Source organism: Eurosta solidaginis, chromosome 3, assembly GCF_040869045.1.
Source record: "Eurosta solidaginis isolate ZX-2024a chromosome 3, ASM4086904v1, whole genome shotgun sequence".
NCBI classification, from domain to species: domain Eukaryota; kingdom Metazoa; phylum Arthropoda; class Insecta; order Diptera; family Tephritidae; genus Eurosta; species Eurosta solidaginis.
In genome coordinates this window covers 284,849,109-284,867,392 of record NC_090321.1, presented here as the reverse complement: position 1 = coordinate 284,867,392, position 18,284 = coordinate 284,849,109, and the positions used below count along the sequence as shown (strand labels likewise).

Here is an 18,284-nt window from a genome sequence, read left to right as displayed (position 1 = left end):
GAACACCAAGAAGCGTAAACAAATTTTTTATCAAGACGGTTTGAAAAGATTGCGACCGTTGAAACCGATTGCGCTGTAAACTTGGCTAAGTAAGTAAATAATTTTAATCTGACGGGGGGATCGCAAGTTGCAATTAGATATTACCGTACCTGCTTTTTTATCGTTGAATATAACTCACACTTACGTTAACGAAAATTATCAGCGCGTTGACAATTTAAACTAACGAATATGTTCACATTAACATTAAGTTCTGCTATTCATTTGTTTTTTATACTCAGTTGAGCAGAGCTCACAGAGTATATTAAGTTTGATTGGATAACGGTTGGTTGTACATATATAAAGGAATCGAGATAGATATAGACTTCCATATATCAAAACAATCAGGATCGAAAAAAAATTTGATTGAGCCATGTCCGTCCGTCCGTCCGTCCGTTAACACGATAACTTGAGTAAATTTTGAGGTATCTTGATGAAATTTGGTATGTAGGTTCCTGAGCACTCATCTCAGATCGCTATTTAAAATGAACGATATCGGACCATAACCACGCCCACTTTTTCGATATCGAAAATTTCGAAAAACCGAAAAAGTGCGATAATTCATTACAAAAGACCGACAAAGCGACGAAACTTGGTAGATGAGTTGAACTTATGACGCAAAATAGAAAATTAGTAAAATTTTGGACAATGGGCGTGGCACCGCCCACTTTTAAAAGAAGGTAATTTAAAACTTTTGCAAGCCGTAATTTGGCAGTCGTTGAAGATATCATGATGAAATTTGGCAGGAACGTTACTCTTATTACTATATGTACGCTTAATAAAAATTAGCAAAATCGGAGAAGGACCACGCCCACTTTTAAAAAAAAATTTTTTTAAAAGTAAAATTTTAACAAAAAATTTAATATCTTTACAGTATATAAGTAAATTATGTCAAGATTCAACTCCAGTAATGATATGGTGCAACAAAATACAAAAATAAAAGAAAATTTAAAAATGGGCGTGGCTCCGCACTTTTTCATTTAATTTGTCTAGGATACTTTTAACGCCATAAGTCGAACGAAAATTAACCAATCCTTTTGAAATTTGGTAGGGGCATAGATTTTATGGCGTTAACTGTTTTCTGTGAAAATGGGCGAAATCGGTTGATGCCTCGCCCAGTTTTTATACACAGTCGTCCGTCTGTCCTTCCGCATGGCCGTTAACACGATAACTTGAGCAAAAATCGATATATCTTTACTAAACTCAGTTCACGTACTTATCTGAACTCACTTTATCTTGGTATGAAAAATGAACGAAATCCGACTATGACCACGCCCACTTTTTCCATATCGAAAATTACGAAAAATGAAAAAAATGCCATAATTCTATACCAAATACGAAAAAAGGGATGAAATATGGTAAGGTAATTGGATTGTTTTATTGACGCGAAATATAACTTTAGAAAAAACTTTATAAAATGATTGTGACACCTACCATATTAAGTAGAAGAAAATGAAAAAGTTCTGCAGGGCGAAATAAAAAACCCTTAAAATCTTGGCAGGTATTACATATATAAATAAATTAGCGGTATCCAACAGATGATGTTCTGGGTCACCCTGGTCCACATTTTGGTCGATATCTGGAAAACGCCTTCACATATACAACTACCACCACTCCCTTTTAAAACTCTCATTAATACCTTTAATTTGATACCCATATCGTACAAACTCATTCTAGAGTCACCCCTGGTCCACCTATGTATATGGCGATATTTCGAAAAGGCGAACAACTATAGAACGAAGGGCCACTCCCTTTTAAAAATACTCATTAACACCTTTCATTTGATACCCATATCGTACAAACAAAGTCTAGAGTCACCCCTGGTCCAGAAAGGCCCACTCCCTCTTAAAATACTCATTAACTCCTTTCGTTTGATACCCATATTGCACAAACGAATTCTAGGGTCACCCCTGGTCCACCTTTATGGCGATATCTCGAAACGGCGTCCACCTATGGAACTAAGGATTACTCCCTTTTAAAATACTCATTAACACCTTTCATTTGATACCCATATCGTACAAACGCCTTCTAGAGTCACACCTGGTCCATCTTTATGGCGATATCTCGAAAAGGCGTCCACCTATAGAACTAAGGCCCACTCCCTCTTAAAATACTCATTAACTCCTTTCGTTTGATACCCATATTGCACAAACGAATTCTAGAGTCACCCCTGGTCCACCTTTATGGCGATATCTCGAAAAGGGGTCCACCTATAGAACTAAGCCCCACGCCCTTTTAAAATAATCATTAACACCTTTCATTTGATACCCATATCATACAAACAAATTCTAAAGTCACCCCTGGTCCACCTTTATGGCGATATCTCGAAAAGGCGAACACCTATAAAACGAAGGCCCACTCCCTTTTAAAAATACTCATTAACACCTTTCATTTGATACCCATATCGTACAAACGCCTTCTAGAGTCACACCTGGTCCATCTTTATGGCGATATCTCGAAAAGGCGTCCACCTATAGAACTAAGGCCCACTCCCTCTTAAAATACTCATTAACTCCTTTCGTTTGATACCCATATTGCACAACGAATTCTAGAGTCACCCCTGGCCCACCTTTATGGCGATATCTCGAAACGGCGTCCACCTATAGAACTAAGGCCCACTCCCTTTTAAAATACTCATTAACACCTTTCGTTTGATGCCCATATTGTGCAAACAAATTCTAGGGTCACCCCTGGTCCACCTTTATGGCGATATCTCGAAACGGCGTCCACCTATGGAACTAAGGATTATTCCCTTTTAAAATGCTCATTAACACCTTTCATTTGATACCCATATCGTACAAACGTATTCTAGAGTCACCCCTGGTCCATCTTTACGGCGATATCTCGAAAAGGCGTCCATCTATAGTACTTAGGTCCACGCCCTTTTAAAATACTCATTAATACCTTTCATTTGATACCCATATCGTACACACGCATTCTAGAGTCAACCCTGATCCACCTTTATGGCTATATCCCTAAATGGCGTCCACCTATAGAACTATGGCCCACTCCCTCATAAAATACTCTTTAATGCCTTTCATTTGATACACATGTCATACAAACACATTCCAGGGTTTCCCTCGGTTCATTTTCCTACATGGTTATTTTCCCTTATGTTGTCACCATAGCTCTCAACTGAGTATGTAATGTTCGGTTACACCCGAACTTAACCTTCCTTACTTGTTTTTATTTGTCTTTATTGATTTTTCATTACGTACATATGAATGTTTGTATGCCATGCATGCTGAAACTACAGTCAATTGTTGTAATATATTTTTGCCAATGTTCGTATTATGGAAATGATAAAAAAGTAGGTTTGTGGCACAATAAGCGCAGAAAAATTATTGCTTCCTCTCTGTCTCCATCCGTTTCCATGTATCTCCCCTCTCTGTTGGTCCCTGGTCCAAATCCCCGAAACACGCACCCTAAATATTAATTTGTGCCAAAAGCTACTTATGTATGTACCAAATTTCGTTCTATGACAGTTTAACGTCAGTTTACGAGTTTATCTCCTCAAAATGCAAAAAAGGTCAGAGAAGGCACATAAACAAGCCTAAATTAATGCGAGCTGTTAAATATGTATTTCTTTGTCGCTTCACTTCACTAAACGAAAATGGTATCTTTGATTATAGTTTTAATTTGTCACTTATTGCGTCATCAACCTTACAAATACTGCGATCAATATCGATTAAAGACCATGATCAAATATGGGGAAAACTACTTTCAGCATGCAATTCGCTTTTTAAGCATCAAGAGATCGCAAATAAAATGAATACCAGAACTTGGCCATTGAGTTTCCAAAAATTGGCGGTGGCGTCATTGCTTCAACAACAACTTTAATAATAAATACAAACATAAAAAATTTATTGAATGCGTTTTGTTGTTTTATTTTTGTAATGTTGTTTTTGTAATTCAATGGATTTAACCTCGCTCTTTCTTTCTTTCGTGCTTTAAAAACTTGTTTTCACTTTTATTGGTATTGACCATAACTTTTTTCTGTTATATAGCATTTTAAACAATATTTATGTGTATATTTATTTAGTTATTTATTTTGTGTGTGTTTCAATGTGCTGCAATTGTTTATTATTATGCCGGCATACAATTTGTTGTACAATTCGTTGAACAGGGCACAGTGGAATGGGTACGAGGTTACTGAGATTGCCTGATTCAGGGCATATATGGACATATATTTTGAATCTTGTTCCACGTATTATTTTTGTATTTCATATTATGTAGTTCTGCTTGTGATTATGTTTGCATACGTTCTCATCTACTTTGGTTGCATAGAAACTTAGAATGCAATAACTCGACTATATCAATTGGCCAACTTATTTTCCGGCCGTCGTGGGGTGATAGTAGGGTGCTCGGTCGAAGAATTCCGAAAATTTAGAAAACAATTTTTCAATTAGAAAAAAATTTTTCTAAGCGGGGTCGCCTTCGGCAGTGTTTCAGCAAACACTCCTAGTGTATTTCTGCCATGAAAAGCTTCTCAGTGAAAACCCATCTGCCGTGCAGATGCCGTTCGCAGTCGACATAAAACATGTACATAGGTTACGTCCCGCGAATTTGTAGGAAAAATCTAAAAGGAGCACGACGCAAATTGGAAGAGAAGCTCGGCCTTAAATCTTTTCAGTGGTTATCGCGCCTTGCATTTTAACTTATTTGATACTTGCAGAATTTTGATGGTAGATTATTTCTGGATTAAATCATGTTTTAGTAAAACTAAAACAATATGACTTGATAGTTCAAGAGCTGCCGTCGAAAATGAGTATAATCATCGTCAGTAACTTGCGTTTAACCACTTAGATCATTTTGACCGTTGCATAACAAGTCACGCCGGTTATACCGGTTTCGCGATAACTGACTATAGAAAATAATAATTTTCTTAAATTTTGATGAGCTCGAAGCAGTTTAAAAAATTCAAACACAGTTTAAATGTTTTGTATTTCTAATTTTATTTGGTCGATATTTCGATCTCATTCTGAGATCATCTTCAGGAAACAATTGAATATGTTTTACCTATTATTTCTAATCCTATTTAGTTCATTTAGTGACTCATTATTACAAGGACTCTTTCCTGCCAATTTTTTACAACCTAAGTCCTCAATACATAATCCTTCCAAAGACTTTACTCGACTCTGCGCCACTTATGCTTGTCCCTCCTCCAATTTCAAAATATTTTGATGTCACTTCTACTGGACTGTGTGCAATATTTGTTCCAAATATGAGCCAAATCGGGCATCATAGGTCGCTTTCCATTCATGTATGTATGTATTATGTGTTCCAAATATGGACCAAATCAAATCGGACCACAAATACGATTTGTGTGAATATCTAGATCCTTGCGCCACCTATCGGCGATTTTTTTTGATAGGTCGCTTTCTATTCTTGTATGTATTATGTGTTCGAGGCATGAGCCAAGTCGGACCACAAATACGATTTTTGTGAATATCTCGATCCCTGCGCCACCTAGCGGCGATTTTTTTTCATAAGTCGCTTTTTATTCTTGCATGTATTATGTGTTCCAAATATGAGCCAAATCGGACCACAAATACGATTTTTGTGAATATCTCGATCCATGCGCCACCTAGCAGCGATTTTTTTTCACAGGTCGATTTCTATTCTTGCATGTATTATGTGTTCCAAATATGAGCCAAATCGGACCACAAATGCGAATTTTGCGAATATCTCGATCCTTGCGCCACCTAGCGGCGATTTTTTTCTAATTATTGCATTGTCATCGGGTTCTGAACTATATTCCAAGTTTCAAGCTTGTAGCTTATCGGGAAGTTACTTAAATTTCAATTACAAGATTCGTTCACAACGGCCGTGCAGCCTGTCAACTCAAGCTAAATAAAAACGTTTAAAATACAAATAATATAATAAGAATAAATTTAAAATATAACAAGTATATTTGTTACAAGTAGATAACTCTACACTGACACCAATTCGTTCGGTAATATGGACTGGTGCAAAAAAATTCTGCAAATTAAAAAATACTCATAAAGTGCCTAACAGCTACTTATTTGTTTCTTTTTTACTTCTGTAAAGATTTTTGCTGGTTTTCCTTTTTTTTAAGTTTTGCTTTCATCAGAGCCCAATATCGCTCAATTGGCCGCAACTAAGGCACATTGAGTGGATTCAAGTTTTTCCTAACATAATGTACATTGTTATCACCGAACCATTCTTGGCTGGCACGAGCGTAATGTGGTGCCAAGTTCCAAAATATAGTTGGATCATTATGCCGACGTAGGAATGACAGAAGACATTTTTAATTATTTTTAGCGTTTGTTTTTCACTTCGTTTTGAAACTTTTTTCTTTTTTTACGTTTTAATACATTTTCCCTGCTCTGGCTTTTTTAGAGACATATCTTGTTCACATAGAAGGGATGGAAGGAACATTATTCTCCAACTTGTCGTCTGCTTATCCCTTTGGGCGGTCCTTCCCTAAGCCACCTTCCTTGAAGCGCAAAACCATTCTACGGGCAGTGTCAGAATGATCCTGTGAGTTGCGCCTACTTTTTGAATGTAACAGTGGGGACAAAGTCCACAAAGTTTTTTTTTACGTAGTTCATCAACAATTTTGTTCCATAGTTTTCACCAAAAAATGGTGGAAAAAAATTTGTCAAAAAATAGCTTTCTAATACCAATAAATTTTAAACTTTAGTGATAGTAGAATTTGAATGAACTGTGGATACTTGTGATATGTACCCACATTCATGTGCAAATTTACTGTTAACATGCTGTGTTTATTTAATTAAATTATATTTTTAAATGCATTTTCTTTTTATGTATTTTTTTATTCCTTTTAATTAAAAATACACCGCTGGTGGCAAGCTATTACTGGCCCATAAAGATTTGATTCCAACCAAATCGCGTTGTCTGATCCATGATATTAAATATCTCCAGGGACACTGCATTTGCTGGTTCATTGCATTTAAAATTTGTGTTTTTGCCACCTTTCAATAATCAGTGAGTGAATATGTAAACCAACGTTCACTGGCTATCGTGAACTAAAAAAACTTCATGCAATACCATCATAGCCAATATTGATTTTTGCTTTTCTCCGCGTTTAATTAGTTGCTCATTGAGCTAAATTTCATCAGTTTGTTGAGAATTCAATTTGCTTTAAATTGTGATTGGATTATTAAAAGAATGCTACAAATACAATGACAGTTATGTTCATATGTATGTATAAATAATCACAACTACATGTTGAATACATTTTTTATAACAAATTTATCACTTTTCGATAAGAGGGAATTGTGAGTTTTGTTTTGGGTGTATGAAGTTTACATGACATTTGCATCGCGATAAAATCTTAAATTTGTGTTCCTAAAAAATTTCACGTCCATCCGTGGCCAAAAATTATCGGAAAAATATTTCTGCTGTTGAAATACAACGCTTGAGATTTGGGAATTGTCTCAATTCTGAACCGAGAGCAAGAATAAGAGGAAATGGAACGGAAAAATATTTAAAGAAAGGTTGGGCGGAAGAAAAGTGGAATATATGTAGGAAAAAAATAGTTATAGAAAAGGATGAGGAAGTGAAAACGGAATCGAAAATGTTGCGAGAAGGGTGTAGGGTGAGGGAGGAGCACAAGAGGTAGGGCGTGGGAACTGGAAACTGTAGAGGAAGGGAAGCGCCGAAGCGAAATGAACAGAAGTAGGACGGGATAGGAAAGAAAAGAAAAACAGGAAAGGAGTGAACAAAAGAAAAGTGGGGAAGGGACGGAAAGAGGGCGGAGGACGAGAGAGAAAGAAAAGGAACAAAGAGTAAACGAACGGGTAAAAGAACGGGTAAAGCGACAAAGAGAAGTAAGATGCAGAGTAAGGGAAATCAGATAGGAAGGGAGGAAGATATACAATAGTGGGAGGTAGGAAGATATTATACAATCGTGTTTCGAATATAAGCATTTCGTTACATCACTATGCTGCTAGTACACAAGTGCACAACAAAAGGAAAGCAATCAACCACACGTACATGACACCATCAAAATAAGCAGCCACACATACATGTTAACAGCAAAACTAAAATCGAAGACAATATTTCACATACATACATGTAATCAGCAGCTAAGAGCAAAGAAAAAAGAGAAACAGACACACATCATGTAATCATCGGCTCAGGGGGAAGATGACATTACTCACACATATGTATATGTACATGTATGTAGGTAAATAACCAACTGTGAAATAAGCAACTGTTCGAGAAGGCTGTTCGTGAAAAGTCTAAACCGTAGCAGAAATAGGCGAACGAGCCAACAGATGGTATAAAAGCAGCGCAAATTGAGGAATAGTCAATCAGTTTGATTTTAAGACGCAAGTACGTGAGTAATCTAATTTTATAGTACTACTACCAAAGTGATACACATAAATAGTTCAGAGATTCGAACTATGAAAGAAGGTGCAGGAAATAAAAAATGTCTTTAAATTCGTTACAATCGTTTGGATAACTTTACAATTATTTTTAAATTAGACTAAATCGCAGCTAAGTAAGGTAGGGTATGCTAGTCTATTATATACAGGTCTCGAATCACGTTTTTTTGCAAGGCCACCGAAGCCAGACCGATTTATTCGAAAAAGTCATATTTTTGGATCAAAATGGAAACGGTGAAAGTAAGGTTGGGAGGAAAGGAAGTTGGAGAAAGAAGTTCCACGGTAAAGGTAGTGGTGATTGAAGAGTGAGTGGAGGGATAGAACAGGGAGACGAAGTATAGGGGAAACGAAAGAAAGAGACAGGTGAAAGGATATATTCATGATAGGGCGAAAAAAATCAATTGGCAATTGAGGAGAAGTGAAAGAAGCCAGGACAGGAAGAGCGAGCTGTAAAGACTTCTTGAAACTCTTTTAATAATGCAACAAGGAAATCAAAGAACGGGCAGAACAATTTCCGCCGGCTCTGCTAGTTTTTTTTTTACATTAACATCCAAAAAGGAATCATCTCTCGCTATGATAAAAGTAAAATTTTAAATAATAATACAACAAATAATAATTGATAAATGAGAAATCCCATCATATCCCCAATTAACGCAAATCAAAATCCATATTTGTTAATATTCATTTTGTTTAAATTCTTTTAAGAATAATCATTGACCATTTAAATTCCGTATGAATGCTACAAATCACTCAACGCGACGTTTCACATATGTAATATTATTTTCACCGCCCTCTAAATGTGTGCATGTATGTGTGTAGCACTTTGTTTTTGCTCTGCAGCTTTCGCATAAATAAATTTCGGCCGTTTTGCTGCCGGAAAGTTGTTCCAATAAACGGTTTTTTTTTTTTGCTTTAATTCCAGTACATATTTTAGCACTGCATAAGTGTTGTTTTTATTGTTTTACATACAAAAGCTTTGTCTTGTTTTTGTTGAACTGTTATTTAATCCTTAATTATCCATCTCCGTTGCCTACCACATTTTTTTGGTGTCTGCGAATGCTTTTTAATAAACACATAAAATAATTATAAATTAATAAATTCTATTTGCTGACTGTTTACAACTTGAATTGAAACTTATTGAATTTATTATAAAAATATTGGTGGAATTTTTTTATAGCAGCGATTTAAGGGTTAAAAGGGGCTATTTCTATTGATCCGGAAATTTTAGCAGTTTCCGGATTTCATTTTTATTTATACATATTTCTCTTTTTGTCTGTTGCCGTCTATTACGGGTGAAAAAGATAGCCAAAACAAAACAAAACAAAAAACATCGAAATATGAATACAGCATTCTTTAAAGGCATATAATTCATAAACAAAAAATTCTCTTCTTTCAGAACACATCGCCTCTATGGGAGGACTTCCTTACCAAAGCCACGAAATTGCATCAATGTTTACGGTGAGTAATTACCCATTCATTTCGTACCTCATAAATCTAATATTTTGAAAACTTGTTTATATACATTGGATAGGTTTTTGTTATTTTTTTCATGATCATTTAAAGTTCTCATTTAAAATACAAACAAACAATGCCTTCACACAATCTACACAATTCAAATATTTATAGATACAATTCGAAATGTTTAAATTAAAGATCAAAGTGGGGTGGCAATAAAGGTAAATTCAATTGTTCACAGTTCTCACGATCTCAAAGTAGTTCTGAGAGGATTTCAAAAACAATCCCAATAGTCCAGAGGTAATTCAGATTTGATCCCTAAAAGTCTACCATAAAATCCAGCGGATGACGGAAGGTTTTAAGACCGGTGCAGGTTCCTGCAGGAATAATAATGTTGTTTGAACATGGAGGCGAAGAGTTGGTAAAGAGCATATATTAAGATCTATGAAAAATATGGTGGGATGATCACGTACTACTGGAAGCTAAGTATGCTCTGCCCAATACCCAAAAAAGGCGATCACGCAATCGCGCCAATTACCGCAAAACCAGCTTGCTTTTTATCGCATATAAGGTTCCATCTAGCGTACTGTGCGAAATACTGAAGCCCGTAGTCAACGAACTGATTGTACCTTATCCGTGCGGCTTCAGATCGGGTAGATCTCTATCGACCAGATCTTCACGATGTGCCAGATCCTGGAGAAAAATTACGTTGAGCAACACCACTGGATCTGTAAGGATTGGGAAGGACGTCTCCAAACCATTCGAAATCAAACGAGGTTTCAGACAAGGCGACTCCCTTGCGTGCGATTTCTTTAAAATAATGCTGGAGAAAAAAATTCTAGCAGTAGAACTATACCGTGATGGTTAATCTATTACAAGAGCGTACAATTACTACTTTACTGATGATATTGATATTACTGACCTTAACGCACCTTGAAGTAGGCTGAACTTCTCTGTATTAGATAAAGAGGCAAAAAAAGTTGGTATTGCGGTAAATAAAGATAAAACGAAGTACTTGCTGGCATACAAGAAAGAATCGGCGCATTCCCGCCTTACACTCCACGTCGCTGTTGACGGATATAAATTCGAGACTGTGAAGGATTTCGTCTATTTGGAAACCAGCATTAACAGCAAAAACAATGTCAGCTTAGAAATAAAATGGAGAATAACACCTGCCAACAAGTGCTATCTGGACTGAGTATGCAATTGAAAAGTAAAGTTCTCTCTCGACAAAGTAAAATCACGATTTACAAGTCGCCCATTATACATGTTCTGATATATGGCTCGTAATCGTGGACGGTGCCGAGAGAAGATGAAATGACTCGTGGAGTGTTCGAGAGAAAAGTTCTCCGGAAGATTTATAATCCTGTCCGTGATGCCGACGGCGACTATCGAAGGAGTTTCAATGATGAGCTGTATGAGCTTTACAGCAGATATGAAGATAATGCAGCCAATAAAAACCCAAAGGCTTCGCTGCCTAGATAATGGTCTGCGAATAGGCGAAGACGCTGCGGCCAAGAAACTATTTCAGTCGATACTGCAGTGTGGAAGCAGGGATAGGGTGTGGACACAAACAACTTTGTTAAGTGAGGCAGGTGGAGGAAGACTTGAGGCCCCCAATTGACGTCATTTATAGCGAAATAGGCGATAACTGGCGTGGTGTATGATTTTATAGGGTGCATATTGAGCTCTATTGCGACAAAATTCTTAAAACTTATGCTACGTTTCCACCAAACCCAAACTCCGTGTTTGCCAACTCTTTTATGCAAAATATCTCTTGGCAGAAATACAACTTTTGATTTTTGCTGTCGCATTATTGATACCGAAGTTAAAACGTGTTTTTCGATAGCTTTCGCGATATTTTTAGACATGTTTTAACAATCTTACGAAACTGGCAAACACGGAGTTTGGGTTTGGTGGAAACGTAGTATTAATTTGATGTGACTTGCTTCGAGACGGCCAAAATCGCTGAGGCTGTTAAGCGAAAATTAATGATGATGATTCCAAAAAAACTCCAGGAAGTCTAAATTAGTCCTGAAATAAACTCAAACAGTCAAGAAAACCCAGAAAATATTCCGAAGTAGTTCCGAAAATATTCTTAAACTATGTAGTTTAGAATGATTCCGAAGCTATCCCTAAAACTCCAAATTAATCCAGAAATTATATCGAGATAATTCCGATTCATCCAGAAAAACCCGGGAATTATCCGGAAATAGTCCAGAAATGGTCAAGACACAGTGCCAAAATAAAAACTAATGTTCTGTGATTATCATCATCAGACCTTGCAATATAAACTAAGCACACATGCGTTAGTCAATTCAGAGAAAAAAAAAACATAAAATTTCATAAAAGTTGTGTTATATTTTGTTGTTAATTCTATTTTTTTACGTTATTTATTCACGTCCAGAAAGCGTACAAATAATGACATAATTTGTTATTTCTATGCTAGTTTTTTGCCATTGGCGGTGAAAAGTTCAAAACGAAGAACAATGTCGAAAATATAAAAACTTTTGACGAAATTATTTAGGAACATCGAAGCACTTTTCGTTTGCTTGATTTTTGCGCATATGTTGACTTATCTATAAACGATTCAAATTCAATTTAATGCTTTTTTCTTTGTTTATTTGCAGTGCCGCCATTCAGGCAATCGCCGCGTATTTGGACGCGTTCCAAAAAATCGCAGACGCAGCCACAAACTCGAGAGGTAAGTTTAAGCCCCCCAACGCACATAAAAAGCAAGTGCGCTAAAGTATTTAACTAATGCATACTTATTTATTTGCATATAAACGCGTACACATTTTGAGACTACGACCTACATTTGTATATACATAAAGAAAAAATGTGGAAGAGTAGCAAATCTAGAATACCGAGTACATTCTCGGAACCGCCTACTTTCTTCGAACCGTTAGTTTTGAATCGGCATATCTTTTGGGCCTCTTAATCTTGAATCGTGAACTTTCTAGAATTACTACTATTGAATCGGTTACCTTTTAGATATTAGTCGAGTACCTTTTTGAAACCGCTTACTTTTACTTGAGTTCCTTCCAAAAAGACCTCGAACCAAAATGTTGCCACTAGCAAAAAAACTGTCCACTCAACTTCGCTTCATTGTTGCGGACATTACTATTGCCCTCATCGTACTCCGCGCTGTTGATTTTTAAAATCTTCAATAAAAAATATTCAGCTCTTGACTAATTCGCATGAAAACTTTTTCGTCACTGGCTTAGTACAATCTTCGTTGATTCTGGGTTCATATAATTATTTATTTATTCTATGCAAGGGATGGAATTCAATTGAGATAGTCAACGCACTCTGTGATATGGAATACATCCAAAAAAAACTTTTCAAATGAGAATGATTTTTCCCCATAGAAAATTCTTCCTCTAACCATGATGCGATGCAACCAGACAGGTGAATTCAGTAGTACAACAACAAAATTGTGACGGCCCTGATAATCCGGTCATGATTTTCAAAGAAATAGTGAGGAGGGAGTATTTTTGGTACTATTTTGCTACTTTTTTTTTACTACTTTACTAATGCAATGTGCAGAGCAAAGCCAAGCTCGATATATGGATCTCTACATCGGAAAAGGAAAATCAAAAGCAAAGAAAAAAGAGGAAATGGAGAATGAGTTGAAAGGAAGCCGGAAAAGTAATAATATACCATTCACCTACCTCTTAATGCTTCGTTAGCTCGCTGGTAAAGCCTCTCACGCTTATTTTTAATCTGTCCCTAGCTTTGGGGGGTGTTCATAGATTATTGGAAAAGCACTTCTATTTCGCCTATTTTTAAGTGGCAATAAAAGTGATATTTTAAATTATAGGTCTATATCCAAGTTTTCGTCTGTTGCTAAGCTGTTTGAGTTCATTGTAAAAGAAAAACTATATTTTCACGTGAAACATCTCATTTGTGCAAACCACCAAGGATTTGTGGCAGCACGCTCGATTGTTGCCAATCTTTCAGTCTTTACTGAGGGTTGCCATTCGTGATTTCCTAACGGTATACATAACAGCAGTTGCATAATAGAATTTTCAGATCCCTTCATTGCCACATCTGGTGTGCCACAAGGTAGCATCTTAGGTCCTTTATTGTTCATCTTGTTTATTAATGATATTTCTTTTTGTTTCAAATCGTCTAGATTTCTCTTATATGTCAACGATCTTAAAATATATTCTGAAATAAGAGACTAGCGTGATTCATCGGCGCTTCAAAATGAACTTAATAAATTCTTTGATAATTGTGCTATGAACCGGCTTTTCATACGTAAATATTAAAAAGTGTTTCAAAGTGACTTATGCAAAAATGGTCAAGCCTTTGGATGCTTGCTATTCTTTTCAGCGGACTCGTGCCTTTCTGAGGCTAATGAAATTAAAGAATTAGGAGTGTATTTTGATAGTAAATTAAGTTTGACTACACATTTTAACTACATAATTACTCACTCTCTTGGAACAAATGCTATCGTAAAACGCCACTCTTCTAATTTTTCTGACCCATATACCTATACGATTTTGTATGCAGCCTTTGGCCATTCCAAGCTGGAATACGCAGCTGTCATTTGGAGACCATACCATTCAGTCCATATAAATCGTCTGGAGAAAGTTCAAAAGTGCTTTGTTCGTTTTGCGTTACGCTCTCTTAACTTTACTGAACCGATTCCGTCGTACGTTGCTCGTTGTCGATTAATTAGTTTGATATCATTAAGAGAACGCTGTTATCGGTTTCATTTATTATTGATCTTGTCTCTGTCAAAATAGATTTTCCTTCTCTGCTTTAGCTAGTTAACTTTAATATGCCCTGCAGAAATTTCGAAATTTTGATGTTCTTCGTGTTTGAGTTAGCAGAACAGTCTATACAACTATTTCCCAAATTTTCTGGATTTACATGGAAATTTTCTTCATTAATAAAAAAATCGTATACTAAGTTGAGAAAAAAATTTACATGGGCAAAAATCAATTTCATTTTTCGAGTTCTGTTGAAGTTTTTTTTAATAGTAGGTTTTTGGTTTAAGTTGGCAAACAAAAAGTATCATATTTCTATCATATTAGAAGTGTTGCGAATGCCCAGAAAATGGAAAAGGTTTGTTTTTTTGCTTCCGGTTAATAAATTAAACTGAAATGAATTTCCCATTTGTCTTCCAAAGCAACTTTTTAAACGGTTTTATTTAGGTTGACTTGAGAGGCTGCACGGCCGTTGTGAACGAATTTTGTAATTAAAATTTAAGTAACTTCCCGATGACTTACACGCTTGAAACTTGGAATATAGTTCAGAACCCGATGACAATGCAATAATAAAAAAAATCTTCGCTAGGTGGCGCAAGGATCGAGATATTCACAAAAATCGTATTTGTGGTCCGATTTGGCTCATCTTTGGAACACATAATACATACAAGAATAGAAAGCGACCTATGAAAAAACATCGCCGCTAGGTGGCGCAAAGATCGAGATATTCAAAAAATTGTATTTGTGGTCTGGTTTGGTCCATATTTGGAACACATAATACATACATGAATAGAACGCGACCTATGATGTCGGATTTTTCTCATATTTGGAACAAATTTAACATACAGTCCGGTAGAAGTGACATCAAAATATTTTGGAGTTGGAGGAGGGATAAGCATACGTGGCGCAGAGTCGAGTAAAAACTTTGGAAGGATTATGAATTGAGGACTTAGATTTTAACATATTGTCAGGAAAGATTCCTTGTAATAATGAGCCACTAAATGAACTAAATAGAATGAGAAATAATAGGCAATTAAATAAAGACTAAAAACTTGAAAATAAAATAATTTAAAAAAATTTTTTAAGTTAAACGGTTTTATTGAAAACAATACTTACATGAAATAATAATAATACTAAAAGCTAGAAAATAATTAGGTAGGTCCTAGGTACTAGTCATCACACTCCTCATCAATCTAGGGCGTTGATCAGACAATTAAATAAAAGCATTGGATGCGCCAAATTTCTATTGATAGTCATATATAAGACAAACTGAACCTTAATCAGGTTATGCTGCGCCTCACATTTTTAGAAATTTCACGCTCCCAACGCTTTTATTTATTTGTCTGATCAACGCCCTAGATTGATCAGGAAGGAGTGAGATGACTGGTACCTAGGACCGACCTAATTATTTTCTAGCTTTTGGTATTATTATTATTTCATGTAAGTATTGTTTTCAATAAAACCGTTTAACTTAAAATTTTTTTTTTTAATTATTTTATTTTTTACATGTGCCTACAAAAAATCAGACAACATATTCATTTTTAAAATCTAGTTATAATGTTTTTATGTTTACAAAGCCGTCAGTCTATGTGGGGACTTTATTGATCGGCTAGTTCAACCTAACCTAACCTCAAACAAATCAAATGCTTTATTCTCTCAATACTGCCACAGTGTTAAATTATTCACTTGTCCTTAAATTACCTGTTAATTTAAGTGACCCCTAACTAAAGTTTAAGTACTTTGCAGGCATTAGCTGAATGCGAAGTTTTGTAATCCAACTGCACCAGTTTAACGCTATTGTCTGAACTGTTTCCATCGATTTTCCATAGTATTGTATTATATTTGCTTACTTTAGTTCCTTTGAACAACCATTCGTAGTAATTCTTAGTTGGCTGAAACAGGAAAATTGAGTTTTTATTAGGCTGTCAACATTTTTTTGGTGAACCCTTCGAAATATTCTTTAACTCGTAAATGCTAAATATGAAGATGTAAAAAAAATATTACTCCAAGACATAAAATGAGGCTTCTGCATTGCACACGAATGGGTGCATAGCTTAAATTTTTAATAGTTGAATGCACTCCCTTTTAACTTTATTTTTCATATTTTTACTCTGCTTATAAGAGGGTGGAAATTGATTATTTACTTAAACCGTATAAAATTTACTTGAACAGTAACAAGTTTTTGGCGGGTTAATTGTGCTTTAGATTGTTCCAGTGTTTCAGTAATCATCCCCCACCTGGAATTTCTATGACATCTCTTAACACAAAGTTTTATTTTAAAAGGCAATGTTGTTTACATTTATTTTTCATTGCGATGCGTTTTTAATTAGGTCCCAAGACTAGCGCACAACCAAGGAACGGCATTTGGATTTTAGTAAATTTCTATACAGCCGAGCATTTTGGAAGATGGAATGATTTCGACTCAGCAAGAAAGACATGTACGTGTAGAGAAAAATCTTTACATTTTTTTTTGCATTATCAATAGTAGTGTGCTTACCATGAACACCGAATGTTAACGGTTCGGTTTTCATAAGTTCTATTTTTTTTTTTCAAAACTTGGTTCCCTTGTCGGTGATTAGCAAACCAAACCCTATATATAATAGAGATTTACGCCGATCACTTTATCGGCGGCGGCGCGCCGGCGAACGGCGGTGTTCTCACTTTAAAAAGCTTGATTTTTCTATTAAAAAAAATTATATTTAGGAAAGGTTTTGTTTGGATGTATTTAAGTAAATCAACGTTTTGGCCATTTCGGTAAGATCCGGGGGTTTTGCCTCAAAATCTCGCAGATCGTTCAAAAATTTTCAGGAGTAGCTCCTTGCGGAGCGATTGTCCCCCCTTCATTTACTCCAGAGAGTCTTCGAACTTAACCCCGGTTTTTGGACTTGGTACTGCTGCGTCTGCTGAAAAGAAATAGAGATACATAAAATGGTCACACTTTTTTCTGTATATCTCGTGCAAGGCGTAGTTTCACCTGGGGTTAACTCCTAATAGTCGTCGCGAACACAATTTCTTAAAATCGCGGTCACGCGCAAAGGCGACTTATGGTTGCTATTAATGGTCTATTAATACTCATGACTCTCGTGCCACAGGGCGCCTCCACTTTTTAAGTGCTACAATGTGCGAACAGTAGTAATCCCGACTACCAGTCGCTACCACGCCTCCTGACCCTCACACCATATTCCAGCACAGAAGCTATAGGACTGCGACTTCGAATTCATATGTATGTACCTTCGTCAACGTCACTTTTTTAGAAGCTCTAGATGTAGCTCCGAAGATCATAAGCAGTAATAAGTGGATGTCATTGCGTAACTAATGGGTGAAAATCGTATAACCCTCGGCGCATCTAAATAATTAAAATTTTACAAGGACCCTGGATAAAATTTTTTAAATGTAAACGAAAGTTTGCAGACGTTTGTGTTCACAACATTGATTTCAATAGTCTTCGTTAAATCAAAACGATATTTTAGAATGACAGTCGACCGATTTTAAGTTGAAAGATGTTAACTGCTGTTTTCCGGCCTTATGTTATAACAGCTCATTTTGATGACGGGGTAGCTTCAGTTTTCAGACTAGTTCGACTGTCCACTACGTAAGGGTAGTAGCACTCCCAGTCGTTTGTTCGACTGTCTTGGGAAAGCTTTTGCTTCACCACTTTGAGTGTTCTTGCGAAGGACAAAGCCTCACCTGGTAAATT

At 36.1% G+C, this 18,284-nt stretch overlaps 2 protein-coding genes across 16 annotated transcripts in view; one reads left to right on the top strand and one right to left on the bottom strand.

Moving 5' to 3' along the window:
• The window catches only part of mim (missing-in-metastasis), a 165,345-nt gene that overhangs the window by 96,888 nt on the left and 50,173 nt on the right, over positions 1 to 18,284 (top strand). For all 14 annotated transcript variants that reach the window (XR_010951396.1, XR_010951394.1, XR_010951395.1 and 11 more), the window contains exons 3-4: positions 9,811 to 9,872; positions 12,500 to 12,573. Coding sequence is in view for 11 of the 14 variants with exons in the window: in XM_067776858.1 (XP_067632959.1) it covers positions 9,811 to 9,872; positions 12,500 to 12,573 (136 nt within the window). In the remaining 3 variants the exon portion in view is untranslated. The remainder of the gene's footprint in view (positions 1 to 9,810; positions 9,873 to 12,499; positions 12,574 to 18,284) is intronic.
• ppk25 (pickpocket 25) overlaps positions 1 to 18,284 on the bottom strand; it is a 124,703-nt gene that overhangs the window by 83,798 nt on the left and 22,621 nt on the right. The window lies entirely within an intron of this gene.